We start from the raw sequence: 25,079 nt of genomic DNA on the forward strand, positions 1-25,079 counted from the left end.
CCCCTCCTCCTCACAAAATCCTAATTATCCACCCTAAAGAAAAACTCCACAAAATTATTAGAGTTTGAAGAAGAAGGACAAAAGGGAGACAAGAAAGGCTACTATCCTATCACTGTGTTCACCCTCTCATAGAACTTAAAATAAAGCAAGAAAAACCCCTGCTAAGGGTTAAAAATCTGCGTCTGCGTTCTCTGTATCCCGGACCACAGCCCCAATCCCCCACACACTCCTAACCAGATGGAAACATCATAGACTGTAATAATGTTCTAAACTTCAATAGAATCAGCTCTTGATGACGATGTAGTAGAAAGGGTTCCATTTTTGAGCTACTGCAAGAGAAGTGGCTCAGTCGCAAACAGTTTTTTAATGACATCTAGGAATGGCTAAAATACATTTTGTTTTGGACCTAAGTAAACAGCTAAGACTACATCACTGAAAGTGTTGATTCAGTGTCTAGGAAGTTGGCTCTGTTTATACTATTTCAAAGTAAGAAATAGTGTGCACAGAGTCCAAGGGTTCCCCTTAGAGGTAAGATAATGGCAGCAAAATTAGATAATTCTAATGCTCTATTTTGTGGTAGTGTGGTCGAGCAGTAGACTTAACAGAGGGTAGTGTTAAGCATTTGTTGTACACACACAGGCAATAAATGAGGAACACTCACTCAAAGACTTAACTCCAGGCCAATATGTTTTATATAGAAAAATATATTTTCTTGATTTATTTTTAGAACAACAAGTTCAAGATTTGAAGTAAATACATAAAATGCAAGGTACTCCACAGAGGTAAGTTAGGAACTTTGAATTAGAGCAATAACATATACAGTTTTTGATAAAATGGCATTAAGCTATTTTAAAAGAAGAAAGTGCAAAAATCAACAGTTCCTGGGTGAGGTAAGTAAAGGTTAGATTAAGAGGTAAGTAAGACACTTAAAAGTCTCAGTTCCTGGGCATAGGCAGCCCACCCCAGCTCAGGGCCGGTCAGGTGCAGAGGTCAAAGAGGTGCCCAAAACACATAGGCGTCTATGGAGAACAGGGGTGCTCCCGGTCCAGTCTGCCAGCAGGTAAGTACCCGCGTCCTTGGGGGGCAGACCAGGAGGGTTTTGTAGAGCACTGGGGGGGGACACAAGTAGGCACACAAAACACACCCTTAGCGGCACAAGGGCGGCCGGGTACAGTGTGCACAGCAGGCATCGGGTTTTGTATTGGTTTCAATGGAGGGACCCGGGGGTCACTCTAGTGGTGCAGGCAGGGCACAAGAGGGCTTCTTGGGCCAGCCACCACCTGGGCTAGGCAGAGGGTCGCCTGGAGGTCACTCCTGCCCTGAAGTTCAGTTCCTTCTGGTCCTGGGGGCTGCGGGTGCAGTGCTTGGTCCAGGCGTTGGGTCCCTTGTTACAGGCAGTCGCGGTCAGGGGGAGCCGCTGGATTCTCTCTGCAGGCGTCGCCGTTGGGGCCCAGGGGGGTCTTTTCGGGCTACTCACGGGATCACAGTCGCCAGGGAGTCCTCCCTGTGGTGCTGGTTCTCTGGATCTCGAGCTGGGAGTGTCTGGTGTGGAGTGTCAAGTCTCACGCTTCCGGCGGGAAGAGTGAGGTCTTTGAAGTTGTAGAAAAGTTGCAAGTTTGTTGCATGTTGTTGAGCAGAGCCGCTGCTCACGGGAGTTTCTTGTTCCTGGGATTCAGGGCAGTCCTCTGAGGCTTCAGAGGTTGCTGGTCCCTGTTGGATGCATCGCTGGTTGCAGTTTTTTCGAGTCCGGAGACAGGCCGGTAGGGCTGGGGCCAAAGCAGTTGTCGTCTTCCGTCGTCCCTGCAGGCTTGTAGGTCAGCAGTCCTTCTTTTTAGTTCAGGTTGCAGGAATCTGATTTCTTGGGTTCTGGGGTGCCCCTTCATACTAAATTTAGGGGGGTGTTTAGGTCTGGGAGTGCAGTAGCCAATGGCTACTGTCCTGGAGGGTGGCTATACCCTCTTTGTGCCTCCTCCCTGTGGGGAAGGGGGCACATCCCTAATCCTATTGGGGGAATCCTCCAAAACTAAGATGGAGGATTTCTAAAGGCAGGGGTCACCTCAGCTCAGGGCACCTTAGGGGCTGTCCTGGCTGGAGGGTGACTCCTCCTTGTTTTTCTAATTATCTCCTCCAGCCTTGCCACCAAAAGTGGGGGCAGTGGCCGGAGGGGCGGGCATCTCCACTAGCTGGGATGCCCTGTGGCGCTGTAACAAAAGGGGTGAGCCTTTGAGGCTCACCGCCAGGTGTTACAGTTCCTGCAGGGGGGGAGAGGGGGGTGAGAAGCACCTCCACCCAGTACAAGCTTTGTTCCTGGCCACAGAGTGACAAAGGCACTCTCCCCATGTGGCCAGCAACTCGTCTGGTTGTGGCAGGCTGGCAGAAACTGGTCAGCATAACACCATAAGTCGGATTGGTATTCAGGGGGCATCTCTAAGATGCCATCTGGGTGCATTTTATAATAAATTCCACACTGGCATCAGTGTGCATTTATTCTGCTGAGAAGTTTGATACCAAACTTCCCAGTTTTCAGTGTAGCCATTATGGAACTGTGAAGTTCGTGTTTGACAAACTCCCAGCCCATGTACTCTTACGGCTACCCTGCACTTACAATGTCTAAGGTTTTGCTTAGACACTGTAGGGGCCTAGTGCTCATGCACATATGCCCTCACCTGTGGTATAGTACACCCTGCCTTAGGGCTGCAAGGCCTGCTAGAGGGGGACTTATCTATGACACAGGCAGTGTGAGGTTGGCATGGTACTCTGAGGGGAGTGCCATGTCGATGTAGTAATTTTCTCCCCACCAGCATACACAAGCTGTGAGGCAGTGTGCATGTGCTGAGTGAGGGGTCCCCAGGGTGGTATAAGACATGCTGCAGCCCTTAGAGACCTTCCTTGGCATCAGGGCCCTTGGTACCAGGGGTACCATTTACAAGGGACTTATCTGAGTGCCAGGGCTGTGCCAATTGTGGAAGCAAAGGTACAGTTTAGGAAAAGAACACTGGTGCTGGGGCCTGGTTAACAGGGTCCCAGCACACTTTCAATCAAAACTTAGTATCAGCAAAGGCAAAAAGTCAGGCGGTAACCATGCCAAGGAGGCATTTCCTTACACAGTGGAGCTAGCTGAAGAGAATAGACAGCTTTTGCACCAGTCACATTGAGTTGAGTAAGATCCTTTCCTTATCCGGAAAAGCAAAAATTCAGAAGCTGTGAAATTCTGGCCTAACTCTAAACTTTGAACCTGGTAATCTGGCAACTCTTGATAGACCAACATTGATGTAGTCAACCCATGCTGATACTAAAGCAATTCAGATCTTAATCTTATTTAAAATAAAATAGCTGAAGAACATGGCCCAGAAAGCGAAGCTTGATAAAACAGGATTTGCTCATGAAATAATTGTTCTCAGCCAGAGTCAAAGAAGTATCAGTTCTGACACCCAAGTTCTTTACACATGGTATTAGGGATGGGGAAGGGTCCAAGACCGTACCCATAAAGTTCCCTAAGTAAGGATAGTTCAAAAGGGCAAAGAATAGTGGTCTTGTCTCCGTTGAGCTTCCATTTAGTCTAACACATCAATCTTTGAGCTTTGTAAAAGCATTCCTGAAATTTAAAAAGTTGTGTGGCTAGCATTACCTATATAGTTGCTATAATTTTATATTGACTGCCTATAGATACAGGCTAAACCCAAGGGACTGGATACCTTGTGCCAGTGAAATCAATTAATTAACAACACCGACATAATTGAGCCCTGAGGGACAACATAATGAGCAGGTCTGACAAATGAGACAAATGATGCTACCAAGATTTGAAATGTTCTGTTCAACAGAAAGTCTGAAAAAAAACATAGTAGGTTTCCATCTCTGCGGTGAACCATAGGCTATCAGTCGTGTCCTATGCAGATGATACACAATTGGTAGTATCAATTGCAAAAGGGAAGGAACTGAAGAACCCACAGCTTTCTCAATGCCTGGAGATGTATCCAAGTGGATGTCAAACTGCTGCTAAAACTTAATGGTGAAAAAACCGAGGTGATGTTCCTAGGAAACAACCCACATGCAAATATGGATTTAGTATGGCCAGATTGCCTGGGTAGTTCCCCTACCCCTAAATCTCTCATAAAAAATCTGGGTATGGTGCTGGATAATGCCCTTACAATGGACGCCCAGGCAACAAAATTTGGCAGTCAGTTGCTTTGGGGCACTGAGGACTACTTGAAAAATCATCAAGTTACTCCCAGAAAACTTAAGGAAAACTGTGATAACCTCGCATGTAGATTACGGTAACTCTCGCTACCTGGGTTCGCTGAAAAATGTTACAATAAAGCTGCGAGTAGTACAAAATGCAGCCGCTAGAACGCTATTGAAAATCCCCAAGACACAATCCGCACGGAAGGCATTACAGACTCTACATTGGTTACCACTTGAAGCAAGAGTAAAGTTTAAAGCGCTAAGGTCCTCATCATGACATTGGCGGTAAATCCCGTTTACCATTACGCTGACGGCCGCCAACATACCTCTGCGGTGGCAGATAACCGTCCTGCATATTACGACACACACACACACCAAACCGACAGAATACAGCCACATGCACCAATCCGCCAGCCCAAAGGTCAGTGATAAAGTGGCGGTCCCAATACTCATGCCTTTGCACCAACAGAACAACGCCCACCACATCATGACTCACGAATCACCACAGAGGACATTCAGCAGCAGTAAATCATTGGCGGTACACACCGCCGTGCTCAGAATGGACACCCAAAAACTAAACTATACAACATTGGCCAATTCAAACAACAAACACCTGACCCCCACACCACACCCACCCACTCACACCACTATAAAACAGACACCGACATTACCCACAACCCTTTATGTATACAAATCCTTGCCACCAGACGGACATCAAGACCACTGTGACAAATACACACACACCCATACGTCCCGCACGCACACCCAGTCACACCACCCAACACCCACACACATCACACAAAACCCATGTCCCCACAAAGTCACTCCTGTTTCACAGATGAGGAGTTGAAAGTCATGGTGGAGGAAATAGTCAGGGTAGAGCCACAGCTGTTTGGAGCACAGGTACAGCAGATATCTATTGCAAGGAAGATGGAGCTATGGCGGAGAATCATGGACAGGGTGAATGCCCTGGGGCAGCATCCAAGAACAAGGGACAACATCAGGAAGAGGTGGAACGACCTACGGGGAAGGCACTTTCCGTGGCAGCAAGGCACCAGCTCGCCATCCAGAGGACTGGAGGTGGACCCCCACCTCCTCCCCCATAGCTCACAGCATGGGAGGAGCAGGTTCTGGCATTTCTGCATCTTGAGGGACTCGCTGGAGTAGCCTGAAGACTGGACACTGGTAAGTCAACATTTAACATTTAGCACCCTCTATACCTGCATGCCATCTCACACCCTCACCCTCACTCCCATCACTCCACTCCATCCCACACACTGCACCAATGCAGATGACTAACCCCAATGCCAAGCCCTGCATGCCATACCAATGCATGGACAGCCCTGCATGAACACCCATCATCAAAGCATGCACAACATTGAGGAACTAACAATCCCACAATTGGCCTCTTGGACACTGGGCCTGTGCTACAAGCAGACTGGAACAGTACTCTGGACTTTCTTCCACAATCAGCCCATTCCATTGCACTTTACCCTCAATTATATAGCACTACAATAAACACCCTTGAACGCAATTTGAGTAACACTGTTTTATGTGTCTTTAATGTGCATTTGTGGGAACAGTCACATCAAGTGCAGATGATCAGAACACTGTGATAGCTAACAAATAATGACCTGGAACAGTTTGTAGTGATCACACCAGGACAATGTTGTCATATCACCAACATCTGGAAAATGAGAAGCCATAGGTGACAGTAAGTTCAGATCCAAAGGAAGTGAATGCCATCATGCCACAGACAAACAGATAAATCAATAGTCAGAGTAATGGTCAGTTCCACTGTCTCACCTGTTTGTCATTGGAAGTATTGAGGCATAACTGATGTTCTGTTGTCCTCATCCTCTGCCTCCTCATCCTCACTGTCCTCAGGGTCCACTACTGCCACAGGGTCATCTCCAGTCCCCTCCTCCTGCAGAAAAGGCATATGTTATCTGAGGGCCAGGTTATGCAACATGCATCATGCCACTTCTATCTGGCAGACCTGTCAGATGGAGGTACCTGAACCTGGCCTTTAGGAGGCCAAAGGTCCATTCCCTAACTCTCCTGGTTCGCCCATATGCCTCATTATAACGTTCTTCAGCCCCTGTCCTGGCATTCCTCACAGGGGTCAGCAGCCACAATAGATTTGGGTAGCCAGAGTCACCTCCAGTTATTGAGGGACAACATTTAGCCTTACACAATCCTATGGGGAGAACACCTGAAGGCATACACTGTCATACAGTGGGTGAGGGATCTGACTCACCTATTAGCCACACCCTGTACCTCTGTAGTTGGGCCATCACATTTGGGATGCTGCTATCCCTCAGGACAAAGGCGTCATGCACCGACCCAGGATACTTGGCAGTGACGTGGGAGATGTACTGGTCTGCCAGGCAACCAATTTGCACATTCAGTGAGTGGAAACTCTTACCATTCCTGGATACCTGTTCATTATGGTGGGGGGGGGGTACTAATGCAATATGTGTACCGTCAAATGCCCAAATTATATTGGGGATATGGTCCATTGCATAGAAGCTTATCTTTGCAGTAGCCAAATCTTCCACTAGTGGGAAAGCAATGTAGCTGCACATGTGTTTCACCAGGGCTGACAACACCCTTGCCAGCACAATAGAATGTATTGGCTGTGACATTCCAGCTGCCAAGCCCACTGTCACTTGGAAAGAACCAGTTGCCAGCAAATGGAGCACTGATAGCACTTGCACAAGAGGGGGGTCCCAGTAGGATGACGGATAGCTGATATCAGGTCAGGCTCCAATTGGGCACACAGCTCTGTGATTGTGGCCCTGTCCAGTCTACAGGTGAGTATAATGTGCCTGTCCTCCATTGTAACCAAGTCCACAAGGGCTCTGTAAACAGGGGTTTGTCTTCTCATCGCATTCATCCGCAGCGGTAGGTATCTAAGTGTCACCAGAGTGAATAGGCTGTCACAATTTGAAAAATGGAACCACAACATCAGTGTACATGTTGCATTTATGTGATGGGACAGTGGTAATGACAGGTATAGGCAAATCTAGGCAGTGACGCAGTAAAGGTTAATCCGATGGTTGTCCATCTCCATGAAAGGCATCTGACTGTCCTGTATGTAGGGACAGGTGGAAGTGAGGTAACTCCGCCGACGTTGGGCGTCGTGGGGGAAGGCGGTCTTGCCCCACTGTGCAATTCCTCATTGGATAATATAGACCTCTATGGTGTACAGTGGCTAATGGGGATCTGCGCCGGCGGTGACGGTCTACACTGCTGCGGACATGACTGCCATTTTCTATCTGATTCCTCACTTGTTTCCTGACTTTCAATAGGAGAACACCTACACTTCGTGTGCTGCTGTGACCAGGGAAAGGGCCCCTGCCTCCACTTCGGAGGAGTTGTAGCGATTGGTGGATGGGGTCCTACCCCAGTATGGACTGCTGTATGGGCCTCCAGACCAACAGTTGAGTACACCTTGGGCACAATGCATGTGGGACGGATGCATGGAGATGTGTGTGCAAGCATCGTCTCATGGGGGAGGGGAATGTAATGTGGTGATGTACATGGTGTGTGCCGGACGATGTGTGTGCCAGTGGTGACAGAAACAGGATTGGTGGACCATATGTGTGACAGGCTGGATTGTATGCGTAATGGTGTCCTCCTGTCTGTATCACCTCTGCAAAAGAAGGGATTATGGCATGCCATCGCCCAGGACGTGCGGACCCTGAGGGTATATGGCAGGCGAAGCAACCACTGTTGGAATCGGTGGGAGGACCTGATACTCTGGGCACCGAAGGCCGCGGAGGCCCAGCTGAGGATAACCTCCCAATGAGGAAGGGGTGCCCGTTCGAACCTGACCCACCTGATGGCTCACATACTGGCGGTGGCCTCCCCAGAGCTGGATGGGTGCTTGAGGGCATCACAGCAGCCACAAGGGGGTGAGTACAGTGGGCATTACTACAATAATTGGTAGGTGGCATGGGATCCGGGTGGTAGATGTCAGTGGGTGCCCCTTAATGCCAGGCCAGACATTGCAGCCTGATCCAGCTAAAGGGTAATGGTTGAAAGGGAAAAAAAGGTAACCTATCTACGTTGCGTTCCATGTTAGACAGGGATTAGTGGGTCCCAGGAGATGTGCAGTTGGCGGTGTTTAGCCCGCATCTTGCTGTGGCATGTAGACAAATCAATGGCAGTGCAATGCATAGTGCTCAATCCTGATCCCTGTGTGTGACGGTGCTTTGTATGCCAACAGTGGTATTGGTGCAGTAATTAACCCTGTGTTCTTTTCTCTCTCTTCCCCTCTATCTTCTGCCATCCTGTCCATGTGTGGATTAGCATAATCTGGTGGAGGAGCAGGGGCACCGGCGACAGAGGGGCTGCATCCCACAGAACCCAGGAGGCAGAGTCCACTGACGCAGAGGGAGCCAGTGGGATGGAAGGTGAGGGGAGCACCACAGCGGAGACAGGAGGTGACAACACAGACTCAGATACCTCCTCTGATGGAAGCTCCCTGATGGTGGCAGAAACCTCTGTGACCACCCCAGCTGCAGGTATAGCTGCCACCCCCTATACCAGCACCGCCCTCCCAGAAGCCCCTCAGCGAGTTGCCCGTGCCCGCTCACCCCAGTGGGTGGCCATTTCCTTCGTCACAGGCAACTCAGGCCCTGCCCCAGTGAACCCTACTGCCCTGAATGAGGAGGCTATTGACCTCCGGAGATCCATCTCTGTAGGGAAGTCAACCATTGTGAATGCCATCCAGGGGCTGGCATCCCAGATGCAGCAATGCACTGCATTCCTGGAGGGAATCCACAGTGGATTGGCAGCCCAACAAAGATCAATTCAGGCTCTGGCCTCCTCTCTGATGGCAGCCATTGTACCTGTCCCTACTGTGCCCTCTCCAACTACCACTTCCCAGCCTCCTCAACCCTTTCCATGCACACATACAGACGAGTATACACACAAGAGTAGCACAGTCAAGCACAGGCACCACACTTCAAAAGCACTCACGCAAACACCAGACATTTGCGGACACAAGCACATCCACTGCCTCCACTGTCTCCCCCCCCCCTCCTAAAGTACACAAACGCAAGCACTCAGACACCCAACAGCCATTCACCTCACATTAGCACACTCCCCATGCACCTGCACCCAAGTCCAGCAGACGTACTCCTCCAACAACCATTCCCTCAACCTCCACTCCCATCCCTCCTCCCTCTTTGCACCCCACCGTCCCTGTGCTTTACAAATATCAAATATCTCTTAGCCCTAAATCATCCAGTCTGAATAGTAGGATTTGATGGCTCACTGTATCAAATGCTGCTGTGAGATCCAGCAAGATCAGGGCATTTGTGGCTTTGGAGTCAGCGGACCAGCGAAAATCACCTCTCTGGGTGGGATGAGAAAGGTTGTTTGGCAACAACAAAACTCCAAAAGCTTCTGAGAAACAGTCCCCTTCAATTTAGCCAGATATGGAAGCAGAGTGATGGACCAGTAATTTGACAGATTGCCCTGGCTAAGTGAGGGTATTTTGCCATGGTTATTGCTCTAGCCCTGCTCGAGTCCATTAACACATAGTTTTTATGTAACAAAGGAGATGGGTTCCTAAGGAGAGACCAGTCAACTTCCTAGAAGACTGAAGAGGCAAAATCATCGGAAATCAAAGAACAAAATGACGGAATCAGTATCTTGTAGCAAAACATCACCCAGAGAAATATCTTGGGAACAATCAGTCTTGGAATGATTCCTGAATTCAGGAAATTGGATTCTTCAAAAAATCTGCACCAGGTAGATTTATCCGCTGAACTTAACAGTTCAACCTGTCTTGGTGAATATCTCAATTCCTTAATGACAGGAAACATTTAAATAGAGATATAAGCATAAATAAATAAAAATTGACTAGTTAGTTGAGTGAAACAACATATTTAGTTTCACTTCAAAGAAGAAATTACTCTAAATATTTTACCAATAAATGAGCTGAAGGAAATATCGAAATTAATGTTTGATTCACGAAGAACAATCAGCTGAGAGTCCATAGTGATCCCTTGGACCAACACAGAGGCTGCAAGAGCATCCGCCTCACGTCTCGCTGGTGGAGAGGTGATAGGTCCAAATAAAAATGCAAGGGTCCTTAAATTTAATGGTCAGAGTTTCAAGTGCTGCATTACAGAAAAGTCAAGGTTTGTAAATGTTAAGTTATTTCTTACTAAAAATGCAAGACCATCACCTCCCTTGAGAGGGCGGTGTTCTTCTATATGGTGCAGTTTTGGAGGAATGCGAAGAATCTTGTTAAACATATAAAGGGTGTGATCAGAGAACAATGTCTCTGTAATGGCAACTAAATACAAATCTTAGTCAGCAAAATGATCCATAATGGATTGGAGTTTTTTAATGGCTGAGCTTACATTTAGCAAAAGCTCTGAGAACCTGTGATTACAAGACATTCTGAAACTAAAGAGAGAATTATGCTTGTCATCATATATGTCACACTCTTTGACAAGCCTATTACCTCACTATCTCGAGCTTGAAATGGGAAATAAAGATGGGGGGACTTTCAGCAGGTATGAGCAGGACAAAACATACCGGTTCAGTGAGGAAACTGCAGCATAACTGGCCACTGGGTGCAGTCTGGTCATAAACAGGCATGCTTTTGTTCTTCAAGCCCCATTAAACACCCTTTGTATTGGTCGAAATGAAGCATCCCCGAACACTAGCGGGCTAATCCTTCAGAGATGGCTGCTGCAAGTGGGTCTGAGGAGTGTAGAAAAATTGCGGCAGAACTGGTGAGGTGTACCGTCTTCAGCCAACCTGCAATTAGCAACAACTCACAAAAGTAAAATCTTTGAAACCTCTCCCTTTCCACTATACCAACAAAAACTAACAAAAGTTGTTAAAATACCTTAATCTCCCAGTAGCACAAAACAAACCATAGCATGGCGCATTAAAAACAAGATATAAACAATTGCTCCCTCTCTGTTATGTCCCAAAACTGGTAATGTCTTGTTAGATTGAGCACAGGCCACTGTGAGCCCTATTAAATTCCCTTGTGTCCTCAAGGAAAACCTTATGTATGGGTGTATTTGACTATGTGTCTTGGGAGGTTGGTACGCGCCCCACAGTTCATGTGTTCTGATCCAGTCCATAGTGTAAAATGTTTAGTTTCAGTTGACATAGCTGACTGCAATGCCACAGTAATATGGTGTGGAAAATGCACCTAAGGTATAAATGTCCGGTGTTACGTATGGCTGCACTGTAGGCTTACCCAAACATGCAACGTAAAAAGCACGGGCTCAGGACTAGTGTTGCAGGCCTTCGCCTTTATCGCTAAAAAGAAGCAGCCAGGAAATGTCAAATAAATATATTTTGAGATAGGAATATTTACTCTTGTCATTAGCCAAGGCACCCATAAATAGTGCTTTGTAGTCAACATGGTCAAGTGCATTATGTATAAAAAGGAGCCAGGTATGGAATTGGCATGTCTCTACAGCAATAGCATTTGAAAGTGATATTTACTACATAAGACTAAAGCAGCCTTCCTATTTTGCTAAGCCCTACATTAATAATCACTTTTGATAGGTTTATTTAGAGATATGCTAGAGAAATCAGCTTTGGAGGGTTTGGATATTTACAAACAAAATCCAATTTGTTGAAGAACACAGATTTTGGTAAATATACCTAAAGATGACATGCACATTTAAAAAAAATCTTTTGGAAGCTTTGCCAGTCATATAATTGGTTCTGCCAGTCTCACTTCCATACATTGAGGATAATTAGATTCTCCAGCTCCACTGGAAGGTGTGAGAAGACGCCAAGAAAAAAAAAGGCCCTTTGGAAAATGTATTTCTGGCAGACCTCTGGCAAGAAGGCTGGGGAAGCTAATTACAGGACGCATAAATCCTTAGTCAAATGTAATGTAAGCAGAAAGTTCAAGCGTGGCCCCTGGTATTCTGCTTACTTAAATAAGAGGAGCCAGACTGAATCTGAAAACTTTCCAATTCTCCTGCAAGCTGATCGATGGCACTATTGACCTCTGTTGCAACTCCGTCCACCTCCAGATATAGCTACATGGTGCCACAGAAAAGCATCACACAGGCACGCTGATATCAGTTCCTCTGTTTTTTTCACAATCAAAGATGCAGATCCAGAGGTCCACTTGTACCTATTTTCTGTTTCCTACCAAATTCCAAAGTTCCTACCTTTAGCAGTGTGGAAGAATGTCACCCTGAAGATGTCAGGTTTCAAGCTATGCTACATGTCAGAATCATATTTTGGGTCTGACCGATATGAAGTCTGTTTATTGTGCCTTGGGATTAAGCATGATTCCAAGTTGTGTAACAAATGTTCCTTGATGCACCCAAAGGCCATCAGGAAAAGAGAGACCAACTCTGCATTGTGGAACACAAGAAGCAAGCGCAGCCCTGAGTGAGGTTGTCCTTATCAGGTAGGCCTAAGGTGAAGTCTAAAGACAAGTCCAAAGAGAAGTCAAGTAAGAAGCACATCCAAAGCTCCTTTGAAATCTTGATGCTCTTGCTCCAGAGGGAGGTCATAGAGTCAGCAGTAGCAACAAATACCTCCTTTTTCAGTGTCTGATTCAGATCCTATGCTGAACTGGGAGCTGATTCATCCCGGGGCCATTTTATGTTGTGCAGGAGGTGTGACCTAAATTAAGAGGGCCATACTGCACCTTTTTAAGTTCAGTGGAATCCGCCTGCTAGCATACCGGCTTGATGGCCCAGTAGAACTTCGACTGGCAGGCTTTTCCCAGGCAGCAACTGACTATGTGCAATATTAGCCCATTCTGCTAATGGCTGTACTGATGAGCTGTGCCAACACGCCCATGCTGCAAGCCCAAAGCTTTAGTCCTCCATTGGCAGCAGATCCGGATCAGCCATAGGATTCAGCTTTAGATCCAGATCTTTTCATCTAGAGTCTGCCCAACGTTGAGGTCAGTGATTTACAAAGTAAACTCTATGGATGATGGTGGCTCCCCCACAGTCCCTCTGTCTCTGCATCCATACTTGTGGAGGATGGAAGTTATTTTTGGGTCATATTTTGATGCCATTCAAGTTCTCCAACATCATATGGATGACTATGAGGCGGCAAATAGTGTACTTCTACCTCTTTATATGGATGCTAGCATTTATCTCAATTTTCAAAATTCCTGTGTCTTGGATACTTCTCCATATTCTACCCTGGATTTATCTTTAGGACTTCCTGCAGAAGAATGAAAAACTTAAAGAGAGCAGAGCTATGACTTGGTCACTGAAGTTACTTTGCCATGCCATCTAGTTCCATTGTCAATTTAGATATCTCAGGGGATACTCAAGGGGTCTCAAATATCACCATACACAACATTTGCAGCTTGTACAGCAACACACACTAACTTTTCCGGGTGGGAAGGGGGGAGAAGGTTCTAAAGAACCAAGGCCAACTACAAGAGCTACATTCCCTGTCCTGAAGTACAAGAAAAAGGTGCCTATGCTTCCATGTCCGCACATCCTAAGCACCCAAATCAAGTAGTAAGGGGAAAGGGTATTTCATACTTTTACGCATTGTCCATTGGGTGCCAAATTATTCACTGGTAAGCCTATGCGCTGATAGCGTTGCTTTTTTAAAATTTGGGTATCTATTGTGTACTTTCTGTATCTAGTGTCTTTGGAGCCTGCCGCTTTACGCACCAGACTTTTATATTTAGGCGACCTCAATTTTTACTGCTGCAATTTGTGTTGGCTATACTGGATGGAGTATATTTTAGACTATTTGAGTCCTGATACCTAGTCATGCATAATTTTCTGCCTCAGTAGACCATGAGTTACTGGATGGCTTTCTTGTGTTTCTTATTGTAGGGGTGACTTTTGCAGCATATCACCTAACATACTTTACTTCTGTTGCTTTGCGCATAAACTTCTATTCAAGGGTGGTACCATTTTGGGGACACTGTGGTTCTTCATTTTTTTGGTTCTCTGAGCACCAAGAGTTTTCCTCCAGCTACCCCTTTTCCCTTATTCTTCAAAGATAATTTTTATGATTACCTTCTTTCTCTCCTTTGCACTTTTTCTACTTATATGATTGAAATTCGCATATGGAAGCAATATATGCATTTTTGCGCATGTTAAAGAATTAACCTGACTGTCTATACTCATGGGAGCTTTTCAGTTTCTCCTAATCAACAGTTTTTCGTTTTGTCCATGTGTCCCAGGCTTATGGCCTTTTCTATCGGGTCCTACTAAAAACTCTCTCTGTACACAGAAGACAGCATTAATTACAGATACATCGATACTGAATTTGGTATGCCTTTGTCTTATGGCTCATCTGAATTAACGCTTATTGGTTATTTTAAACTGGACTAATATTCACTATGGGGAGTGTGGTTTGCTATCCTTTTCTCACATCACTTACTCACCGATTGGCACTGGGTTCTTTATACTAATAGTCGAGACATCACAGTCACATTTTGCTACATGTGTTCCCTCTCCCTTTCTCTTTTTTTCCACTTTACTGTATCTGAACTTCATGGATTTTAAGGCGATAACAATTTTTTTTCTGGTTATTCAACTCTTTTCACAGCAGGTTCGGGGGTCTTTCATCACAGATGGTGGGTTGCAACACAACTCCCCTAAGAAACACTTGATTTTTCGATACAGTGATTTTTAACATCTATTAGTACCTCGTTATCGTCTCAAAAAAATGACTGTGAACTTTTTCATGTATATTAACTTTCCACAGCCTTGAAAAAGTCTTGATGATGAAACACGTGTCGGCTGTTATCATTGGAATCACCATAGCGTGGGACAAATAAACCATAATTAAGAACAAAACGCATTTTGGACTTTCTTGGAATTATCTCACATACTATCCATACCGTGGATGGCTTTGGTGTGCCTTGGTGTTTCTGTAAAAAACAAATCCCTATCCTCCTTTGGAATTGCTACCAAACATATTTAATTTGCTCTCCAATCTGCTGTTGAGACCTGTGTAAACAAATCCAACACTGCCAGCCTCACTGATGCTCTATCACATCAGAACAATGAGTCATTCAAATTATCCAACTTAATTATGCCCTTGCCTTTTTGAATGCATCTCATATTTCTCAGGTGTTGGTGGATCACACCATAATTCGGTCAAAGGAACATCATGTTGCTCACCAAAGGGGCAATCAAACTGGTACCAAAGGCACAAAAAGGTCTGTGTGTTACTCAAAATACATTCTGGTCCTCAAAAAGAACTTGAAACTAAGACCAATTCTAGATCACAAACACTTGAACTCCTTCCTCAGGATGAAAAGTTCAAAATGACACTTTCTCAGGAGCTGCAAACCTTGTATTTCATGGGCTGGATGGACACTTGTATGCCCCATACCTGTGGTCCCACAGTAAGTACCTCTACTTTGTGCGGGGCTCAGACCACTTCCAGTTCACTGTACTGATATTTGGCCTTACAGTGTTCCCTTGGGTCTTCACAGAGGTCATGTTGGTGGTTTTGGTAAATTTTCTCAGATCAAGAATAAACAGTGTTCCCGTACCTTGAATTAAGACGAGTTTAACGCAGCTAGTCTTAGATTTCCTAGAGTTACCAAACCATTGCTGTCCACCTTAGCTTCTCCATCAGCATGTTGAAATCTCATCTTTAGCCAGTGAAGATTGTCAGTGCACTTCTGGCCACAGTTGCCCTGAAGACCTTACCGCCTCCGCAACAAGTCTCAGGGTAGTCAGTTATGCTCCTTGTGTTATTTGTCCACAATATCTATGCTCTATTAGTTTCTATATTCTCATCCCAAACGATTGTCCTCTGCATCAAACCCTGTTATGCCCTGGTCAAAATGTATCCTTCATTAGGCTCATTCCTCCAGAGCAATGGCTGCTACTATTGTTTTAACTCTGCTCCTGTTTTGAACAGTTGCCCATGAGGCTGTCAGGCATCAGTCCATACTTTTATACATTTTCAGATGTGTACAGTGCACAAACTGTCTCACACTTTCAGTGAAAGATAAATTCTGTTAGCTGCATTCAGTGTTCTTTGACATGAAGTGTCTACTGATAAAACTGATATCAATGTTCAAGGCCGACGTCTTTGTTTGGCGCCATGGGGTCGACTTTGTTTGGCTCCATGGGGTCTTGTTCAGAGGCAGGACAGATTTGCAGTGGAGGTTGATGCTGCCACCCGCTGGTGTTCAGCGGCTGTTTCAAAATTCTTTAGACCCAGTCTGGCCTCTGAGGAAAATAAGGTGAGGAATTTGATTTTACATATCAACCAAGAAATATCTTTATGAAAGTATTTTTTCTTCTGGGATTGTTTGCAGAAAGGTTAGAGAAAGTTCTTCTAAAGAGCGATAAACTGCAACTCGGGAATTTTCTTAGGATAGGATTATGTCTTATCATTATTACCGACCAATGGGGTAACCCATCAGATCGAAAGACCTGGTAAAAATATTGGTTCATACAACAAGCGGCCCCCCGAGCTGGTTCGGGGGACCACTTGTTGTATGTACCAATATATGTGACTGCTGAATGAAAGCTCCCAGCTCAGAGGCTTCAGAACATAACTGATCTCAGAGAAGAACAGAAAAGGGAGAACCTTCTACCTACATCTGTCTGTGCGGGGGACTGTGTCCTAGCCCAAGCTTTGAATGTGCTTCTCATCGGTTATACTAGCTGGCCTCTTGTGTCATAGATACATAAAGGACAGGAAGGGAACAGTTACAGTTGAAGCAGCAGACCAGTAGGAACTGGGACTTATGATGGAGTCCTCGATGAAGAGAGTAGTGGTGAGGTTTAGGAATGTTACTGATTAGGTTCTTCACTTGATTGTTGTTTTGTTGCTGCTTACATAATTTACTCTTTTATTCTTAGGATGTCTGCTATTTTTGCACCATAGCTACCAGGCTAAACCCAGATTTTCTAACTGCTACTGCGATGAATTACTAAATTTGTGAGCGTTTTACATCGAGGGCATTCAATTAATAATCTGCGATCTCTAATACTATGCTTTACTGTTGTTTTGTGTTTATAAGCACTCATTGGTACTTTAATGGAGCATCCTCTCGTCCATTGAGCAAATTTCAGCATTGTCTCATTCGTCTAAGATAAACCTAGCAATATCTTTTTTATGTTTTCCCTCTTTTATTAGCAAATTATGCTGCTCATTATTGTAATTCACCACTTTATTTAATGTGTCATAGCTCGTGTTGCTTGTTAGATATTTTTCTCAGGCCTTCTTCCATCACTTAACATTTGTTGTTGTTGATCTTTAGACTCAAAGCTGTTTAGTAATCTTTGTAGGGCATTTCCTGTGTTTGTGGTAACTACACTTGCATCAATAAACCGTAAAATAGGGTAGTTCTACATTCCACTTTTGTCCATTTTTGCACTGTACCCATATTAAGTATATTCTCCGTCATATGTTTGGCAGACTATTTATTTGGAAGGAGTAGGGTGGAAGATTAAATTACAATTGCAGTGCATGGACAATGGCTAGACAAATCTTATATGCTCCAACAGCTCATATTTGGAAATTTTTGTAACACTGCTCAGCGGAAAGAAAGCAGCCTTCAAACGAATCTGTTAAAGGCAGTGTTGTCACTTGCAGGTGTCCAAAGGAATCCCAACTCCCTCCATTTCTGTAGCAGGTACATGCTCATGAAGCAGGGACTCATGTTGCACTTCTCCATAAACATTACTCATTTATCTCTGCCTGTCAATGGTTCGCAGGTATTCATCGCAGCCATCTTTGATAACCTGAGACTCATAGAAGAATAGATTGCGTGCAGTGGCATTAGATTGAATGGTGTAAGATTGAGGTATTGTGAACTCGAGTTCTGCTGCAGAGCAAGGATGTTGCCTTGATAGAAACCAGGACTTGACCACCACGTCTGTGCATGGTAGAAGGAGCCTTTTTCAGCTTAGAAATTCCTGTTGGTAGAGCTCTGAAAAGTCTTAACCACCTCTCAGCATCTTATTGGGTGCCTAAAATGTTGACACCTTATCACATCTCTCCTGAGAACCCACCTCTGGCTTCATGCTAGGATTGAATTTGAAGTGCTTTGTTTGACCAACAAGTACTTCTCAGGTGCCATCCTTCTTAACTGATGCTCAAAAATCATATCCTCTGACACACGTAGATCCGTTCACCTCCACCATTATACCATCCTCAAATCTAGATTTATGATATGAAACAATAGATGTTCCATGGTGCAGAGGCCCATGCTCTGTAGAGGGCTACCCTTGCACATCCTTGATTACATTGTGTTGCTGTTCTCCAGATGCTTGGACAGCATCTCTATTCCAGCTGTAGACAGTTTAGTTAATGAAGAGCACACTGTGTACATAGACACAAGAAACACTTATTTTGACAGTTTATTTCCTTGCTAGAGGAGTGGGTATACATCTTGTCACAAAATCTTTTATCAGTGTTTTTTCACCTGTGGTCCAAGGGCCCAAGGGGGATCCACAAAGCCTACTCAGGGGGTCCGTGGCTGCTTAGAAAATTAAATAATATTAACAGATTAATAAAGTGTATATAAGTAAAGAAGCAAAATGAAATTTTTTAAAACCTTCTGTAAATGTGAAGAAATTTAAAATTGGAGGCTTAACATCAAGCTAGTATCCTCTGATTGATTCGTGGGATCAGTGCAAATGCATAAGACAACATACTGTATCTAAACTGAATTTAGAAAATCTAAAACGTAGCCATTAAAATTACATGTTTGATTTTTTAAAAATATTTTTGAGTTGAGTAACATATTTCACCAATTGTTTGATGACTGCTTGTTTCTGTATTTTGTGTATTTTATTTCCAATGCAAATAATCGAAAATGCTCAGGCCGAGAGCCCCTGCATCCAGTAGTGATTTAGTGGGAGCTCCTGGATTGTAATAATGATTCAGTGGGGCCCTCGGGTTCCAGTAAGGATTATCTGGGGATCCACAGAAGTCAAAAAGTTAAGAACCACTGTCTTACACGATTGGGTTTTGATGCAGAGACTTAATCATTTTGTGGACCCTTTTAATCCGTGTTGATTGTCTTCCAGATTTACCATCTGCCACCTGGTGCCAACACCTCAAGTGCATTTCTGACATGCTGAAGATGGAAGTTGAAGATACTTGTACCAAGTAAGCAGTTACTACCAGAGAATAAATTATTATTAATATTTTTGTTTCTTAACATTATTTGTTTAGAGTGTTGGTGATATGAGGTTTGTGCTTTTTTTTTTTTTTTTTTACTTTGAAAGTGATCTATACTGGTGCCACACTTATACATACCCCCCTCTGTTGTAGTCAAAGATGTACACAACTTGCAGAAGTTCTTTGTGTTTCTTTTATTTCAAGAAGCATCAATAATAAAGGCTCACTGACAGCGTCTGATCAGCAAAGCCTCCTCTCCCAACTGACTTCGATCTCCCCACACAGAATTCTACATTCTACATTCTATAGCTATCTATTCTATCTATCTAGTATTACAACATCTCTTTTTTTCCCCAAACAAAACAAAAAACAAAAAAAACAAAAATATAATAATAATAATAATAGATAAGTAATGATAATAAATTACTACATCATATAAACATTAATACATTTCAAATTCAGAATACTTATTTGGAACTTGTCTTTTCCTTTTAGTTCTCAAATTAACATCAGTTACATCAGTTAATTCATTCTCTGTAACTCTCTGTGCCATTTCTAAATTATGCATTTCATTGTCACAAATGATACTCCTACTATTGTTTCCATCAATTCTGCAATTGGATTTTCCCTCCATTCCATCACTAGTTAAATCTCCAAAATCATAATAATCCCTATTTTCCAAATGAACATCAACTCTGTTTCCTACATTTTTCAAAATGCTCTCTTGATGTGGTTTTAACAAGATCACTGCATTTTTACTCGACCAACCCTTATCTTTCAAAAGAACAGAACCATTAGATACTTTCAAAACTTGCACTGGAGCAGAGTATACCGACTCCCCTTTATGTACTTTATAGGGTTTTCTTACAAGAACCCAATCACCTACATTGAATACTCCAGATCTCACTCTATTTATTTTATCATAATAATGTTTAGTTTTTACTTGTTTGTCGATAATTTTTTGTTTAACTTGAAGTTCATTATCATCCACAATTTTGACCATATTACCATTATTCACAACCTTGCCAAATTTAGGAGTGAGTAAAGTTTTCTCCTTCCTACCTCTCATCAAAAGGAAAGGTGAAAATCCAGTTGTAGAATTGGTAGTACAATTATACCCATACACTTTCTCTCGTAAAAATTCATATACATCTAATTTAGATGCTAATGCTAATTGAATACCTTCTTTCATAAATCTATTCATGCGTTCTACTTGACCATTCGATGAAGGATTGTAAAGAGGACTTTTTTCTTGTCGAATACCATGACATTCCAAAAATTCACACATTTTCTGTGAAGTTAATTGTGTACCATTGTCAGATACTAAAATTCTGGGTAAACCTTCAATTGCAAATATTTTTCTTAAAAATTCAACAACCGTTTCAGTACTAACATTACTTAAAAATTCCCAGTGAATCCATTTAGAGTAATAATCTGTGATGACAATTAAGTAACGCATATCTGATTCAAGTAAAGTAAATGGTCCTGAAATATCTATAGCTATTTTCTCCCATGGTGCATCAGGTATCAAAACAGGTTGTAATTCCTTTTTGCTCAGTTTCCAATGTTTGTCAGATCTAATACACTCCACACAGTTATCTAGATACATATTAACATCATTGTCAAGCCCAGGCCACCAATAATATGATCTTAAAGCTTTCTTTGTAAGACTAGTGCCAGGATGTCCTTTATGGGCCAATTCAATCAACCTTTTCTTTAAAGCTTGTGGTGGAACATACAAATCATGTCTCATTAAAATTCCACATTCAATACTCAATTCATCAGCTACTTGTGAAAAATTATTTAATACGTTACCTACATTTCTGCTAGGAGGCCACCCTTCAGTGACATATTTCATTACTTGTTGTAATACTGAATCACTTTCAGAAGCTTTGCACCACTCCTCAGCAGAAATCACACCATCACAATGTTCTACAACATCCATATATGCCACTATACATTCATCATCCACATTTTTTTTGTGATCATCATCTACCAAAGGTAACCTGGATAGACAATCAGCACGTCTATTCAGACCACCAGAAATGTGTTTTATCACAAAGTTATATTCTTGTAACTTAGATAATAATCTGATCAACCTAGAAGATGCCTTCGTATTACTCCTCCCATCCATCATGTATACCAATGGTTTATGATCAGTTACTAACTCAAACTCATTGCCCCAAAGATATGTCTTCAATTTCTCCACGGCCCAAACGCAAACCAATGCCTCTCTTTCGATGGTACTGTAAAAACATTCTGATTTCCGAAGCATTCTAGAAACAAAAGCTACTGTAACTTCCTTTCCAGACACTATCTAAGTAAACACAGCTCCTATACCTTTTGCACTAGCATCAACAGTGATTCTGTTGCGTCCTTTCGTATCATAAGGTTGCAAAGCTGGTGCTTTCAATATGGCATTTGTTACATTTATAAATGCAGTTTCTTGCTCATGTGACCATTCAAATTTTACTTTCTTTCTTAGCAGTTTTCTAAGAGGTTCAACTATGCCAGCATAATCCATAATGAACCTAGAATAGTACTCACTTAACCCAAGAAAAGATTTTAGAGTTTCCTTATCCCTAGGTCTGGGAACTTCACGAATTGCTTTAAGTAAATCCTCCTTTGGTTTTATACCATCAGCCGATAAAGTGTGTCCCAAATACTCTATTTCTGTACAAAAGAACTTACATTTCGATCTACTCACTGTCATCTCTCTTTCTCTTAAAATACTTAACACTTTATTCAAAATGACATTGTGTTCAGAAGATGTTTTCGCATGCACCAAAATATCATCCTGAAATTTCTCAATACCATCCATATCTTGAAAAAGAAAATCCATCAGCTTTTGAAATACACTAGCGGCTGAAGCAAGTCCAAAAGGTAAGCGTACATATCTGTACGCTCCAAATGGTGTTACGAAAGTGGTATAATCTTTTGATGATTCACACAATTTGACTTGATGATATGCTGACTTAAGGTCAATCAACGAAAAATATCTTGAACCATTAGTAGCTGCTAGAATTTCTTGTATCCTGGGCAATGGGTGACAATCTACTACAATATTCCTGTTCAAGGATCTCAAGTCAGCACATAACCATATATCACCAGTTTTCTTTTTTGTAACTACAATAGCCGACACCCACTCAGAAGAATCTGTGCGTTCAATCACACCTTCATCACACAATTTCTTTAATAAATCTTTTAACTCCTTTCTAACAGACAGTGGAACAGGACGCACTTTATGAATGACAGGTGTAGCTGTTGCTTTCAATTTAATTTTGTGTTCAAATCCCTTCACACATCCAATATGATTAGCAAAAACATCCTGATTATCAGTCAACACCTTTTCAAGAGTCAAATACATATCAGTATCCTCAATGCTATTGACATCTGAACATGGTATATCACCTAGAATGATTGAATTAGTTGATCCTGGTTTCAAAATTATTCCCAGTCTACCCAAATCCTGCCAACCAACGATGTTCCTGCCATTTTCAGCAACATATATCTTAGTATCGATGCTGCGACTTTTAAATTTCAAAGTGTCACAAAAATATCCCACCATGTTAATATCAAACTCTCCAAACGCCTTTGGGTTTACATCACTCTTTTCTAATTTCAAGTTTTTCCAAACTTTCTCAAATTTGTCCTTATCTAATATAGTAATAGGAGAACCAGAATCTGCCATGACCTCCAATTCTTTCCCTCCAATACTAACACAACCAAGTGGTGCTTTATATCTGTTCATCATTTTCCTACAACCATCATGTTCTACAGTTAGGACAATATTTGCACACATTTCTTCATCAAAATTATCAACTGTATTAATTCTAATTTGATTGCCCTCTTTTGTACTTCTACATACAACAGCAAAATGACCGACTTTTTTACATTTAATACATTTTTTTCCTAACGCTGGACATTTGGGATTATTACCCAAATGTGATTTTGACCCACATCTGTAACATTGTATACTTTTCCTTCCGTAGTACTTGCTATCTTTGTCTTTAGTGTCTTTAGTTTTTTGATCCTGTACCATATATACATCTGTATTAGAAACATCTACAGATGTTAAAGCTTTAGTGGACAGTAGCGATCTCTCAATTCCTTTGGCTATGTCAACAACCTCTTGTAATGTTGGATTTCTGCATGCCAACAACCTTTCTTGTATTTTTTTTTAATAACATTGAAATACAAATTGATCTTGAATATAGGTATCAGTCATCTCATTAAATTTGCATGAAGAAGCTAAGACTCTCAAAGAAGCGATGTACTCCTCTACGCTTTCATTCTCCATTTGCTTCCGTTTGAAGAAACTGTGCCTCTCCACCATTACATTGGGCTCCTCTGTGAATTGTTTTTCCATACGTTTAACTGCTTCCTCATACTCGTTCAATGGAATAAATTGTCCAGGAGGCGATTCATACTCCGGTAGATTGTCAAAGATTTCTTGACCTGGATTGCCTAATAGGCCAAACATCAATGCTTTTTTCCGTTCTGGATCAAAAAAAATTCCATCAATAGCCACCAAGTAATTTTCAAATGCTCTATGCCAATTTCTCCATTTCATTACAGGTTTGCCAGGATTATTTAAAAACAACGCAGGTTGGTTAATAAAATTATTATGAGCCATAGTTTATTTATTCCTTTAAATATTTATTAATATATGTATATATATATATTTTTTTTAATGTATTCCACAGTGTGCAAAACGTTCTTCAAGAATCTGAAACTCTCCTGCAAACTTAAAATGGCTACTGTATACTCCTTGGTCAATTGAAAGCAATGTATATCCAAATCGACATACAAAATGGCCACCGTTGATGAGTACTTTTATTAGGAATTTGCCCTTGTTTCACTCAATTTGCCCAATCCAAAATGGCTGTTGTTTATGTCACCGCGTTATATTTGTTTTCATTGGAGATTGGGCACAATACAATTACACAAACAGTACTCCAGCATGACTAGCAACCGTTGCTAGGAAACTAGTACACTTCGTTAATGAGTGCTTGAAGCGGCGATAAATTAATAAGGAAAGAGGAAATTTCCAAATCCCACGGCTACAGAACCTTTTTGAAAAGCGGTGAGTACTTTGAAGATAAAAACGCCAAAACTTTCCTCCACCGGATCCACAATATAGAATATTCGATGAGCCTAAACAACACTCGTCACCAAATTGTTGTAGTCAAAGATGTACACAACTTGCAGAAGTTCTTTGTGTTTCTTTTATTTCAAGAAGCATCAATTATAAAGGCTCACCGACAGCGTCTGATCAGCAAAGCCTCCTCTCCCAACTGACTTCGATCTCCCCACACAGAATTCTACATTCTACATTCTATTCTACATTCTACATTCTATAGCTATCTATTCTATCTATCTAGTATTACAACACCCTCCTGAAATGACTGTGAATAAAAGCATCACAAAAGGAACATTGACGCTTCTTAATACTAGGGTACTGCATAAAGAAAAACAGAACGATAAAAAGAAAACGCACGAGGCTGTTTCCAAGCCATTTCCAGCTCCATATAAAACGTCACGCGTCTGTTTGTTTATTGAACTTAAGAGCAACTGAGGATGCACAACGAGAATAGTTCATTTATTTGCCAAGGGAAAAGGTGCTAATTTTGGTCTCAGTGTATCTTAAATGTTATACGAGGGGAGCGACCCTGCTGTGCACAAAGCTGGCCCGTCTTTATAGAGCTGTGGCACCGACTTCACAGCTAGCTGTCCCACGGACCTCTGAAATCCGTCACCCAGAGGAAGGGGTGACAGAGAAACGGTGCTGAGGGGAGTCC

At 42.7% G+C, this 25,079-nt stretch overlaps 1 protein-coding gene across 2 annotated transcripts in view; it reads left to right on the forward strand.

Annotated features, from left to right (window-relative positions):
- FANCC (FA complementation group C) overlaps positions 1-25,079 on the forward strand; it is a 1,679,603-nt gene that overhangs the window by 1,536,600 nt on the left and 117,924 nt on the right. For both annotated transcript variants that reach the window (XM_069227975.1, XM_069227967.1), the window contains one exon: positions 19,185-19,266. In XM_069227975.1, the coding sequence (XP_069084076.1) occupies positions 19,185-19,266 (82 nt within the window). The remainder of the gene's footprint in view (positions 1-19,184; positions 19,267-25,079) is intronic.

This window comes from Pleurodeles waltl, chromosome 1_1 (genome assembly GCF_031143425.1).
Source record: "Pleurodeles waltl isolate 20211129_DDA chromosome 1_1, aPleWal1.hap1.20221129, whole genome shotgun sequence".
Lineage (NCBI taxonomy): Eukaryota > Metazoa > Chordata > Amphibia > Caudata > Salamandridae > Pleurodeles > Pleurodeles waltl.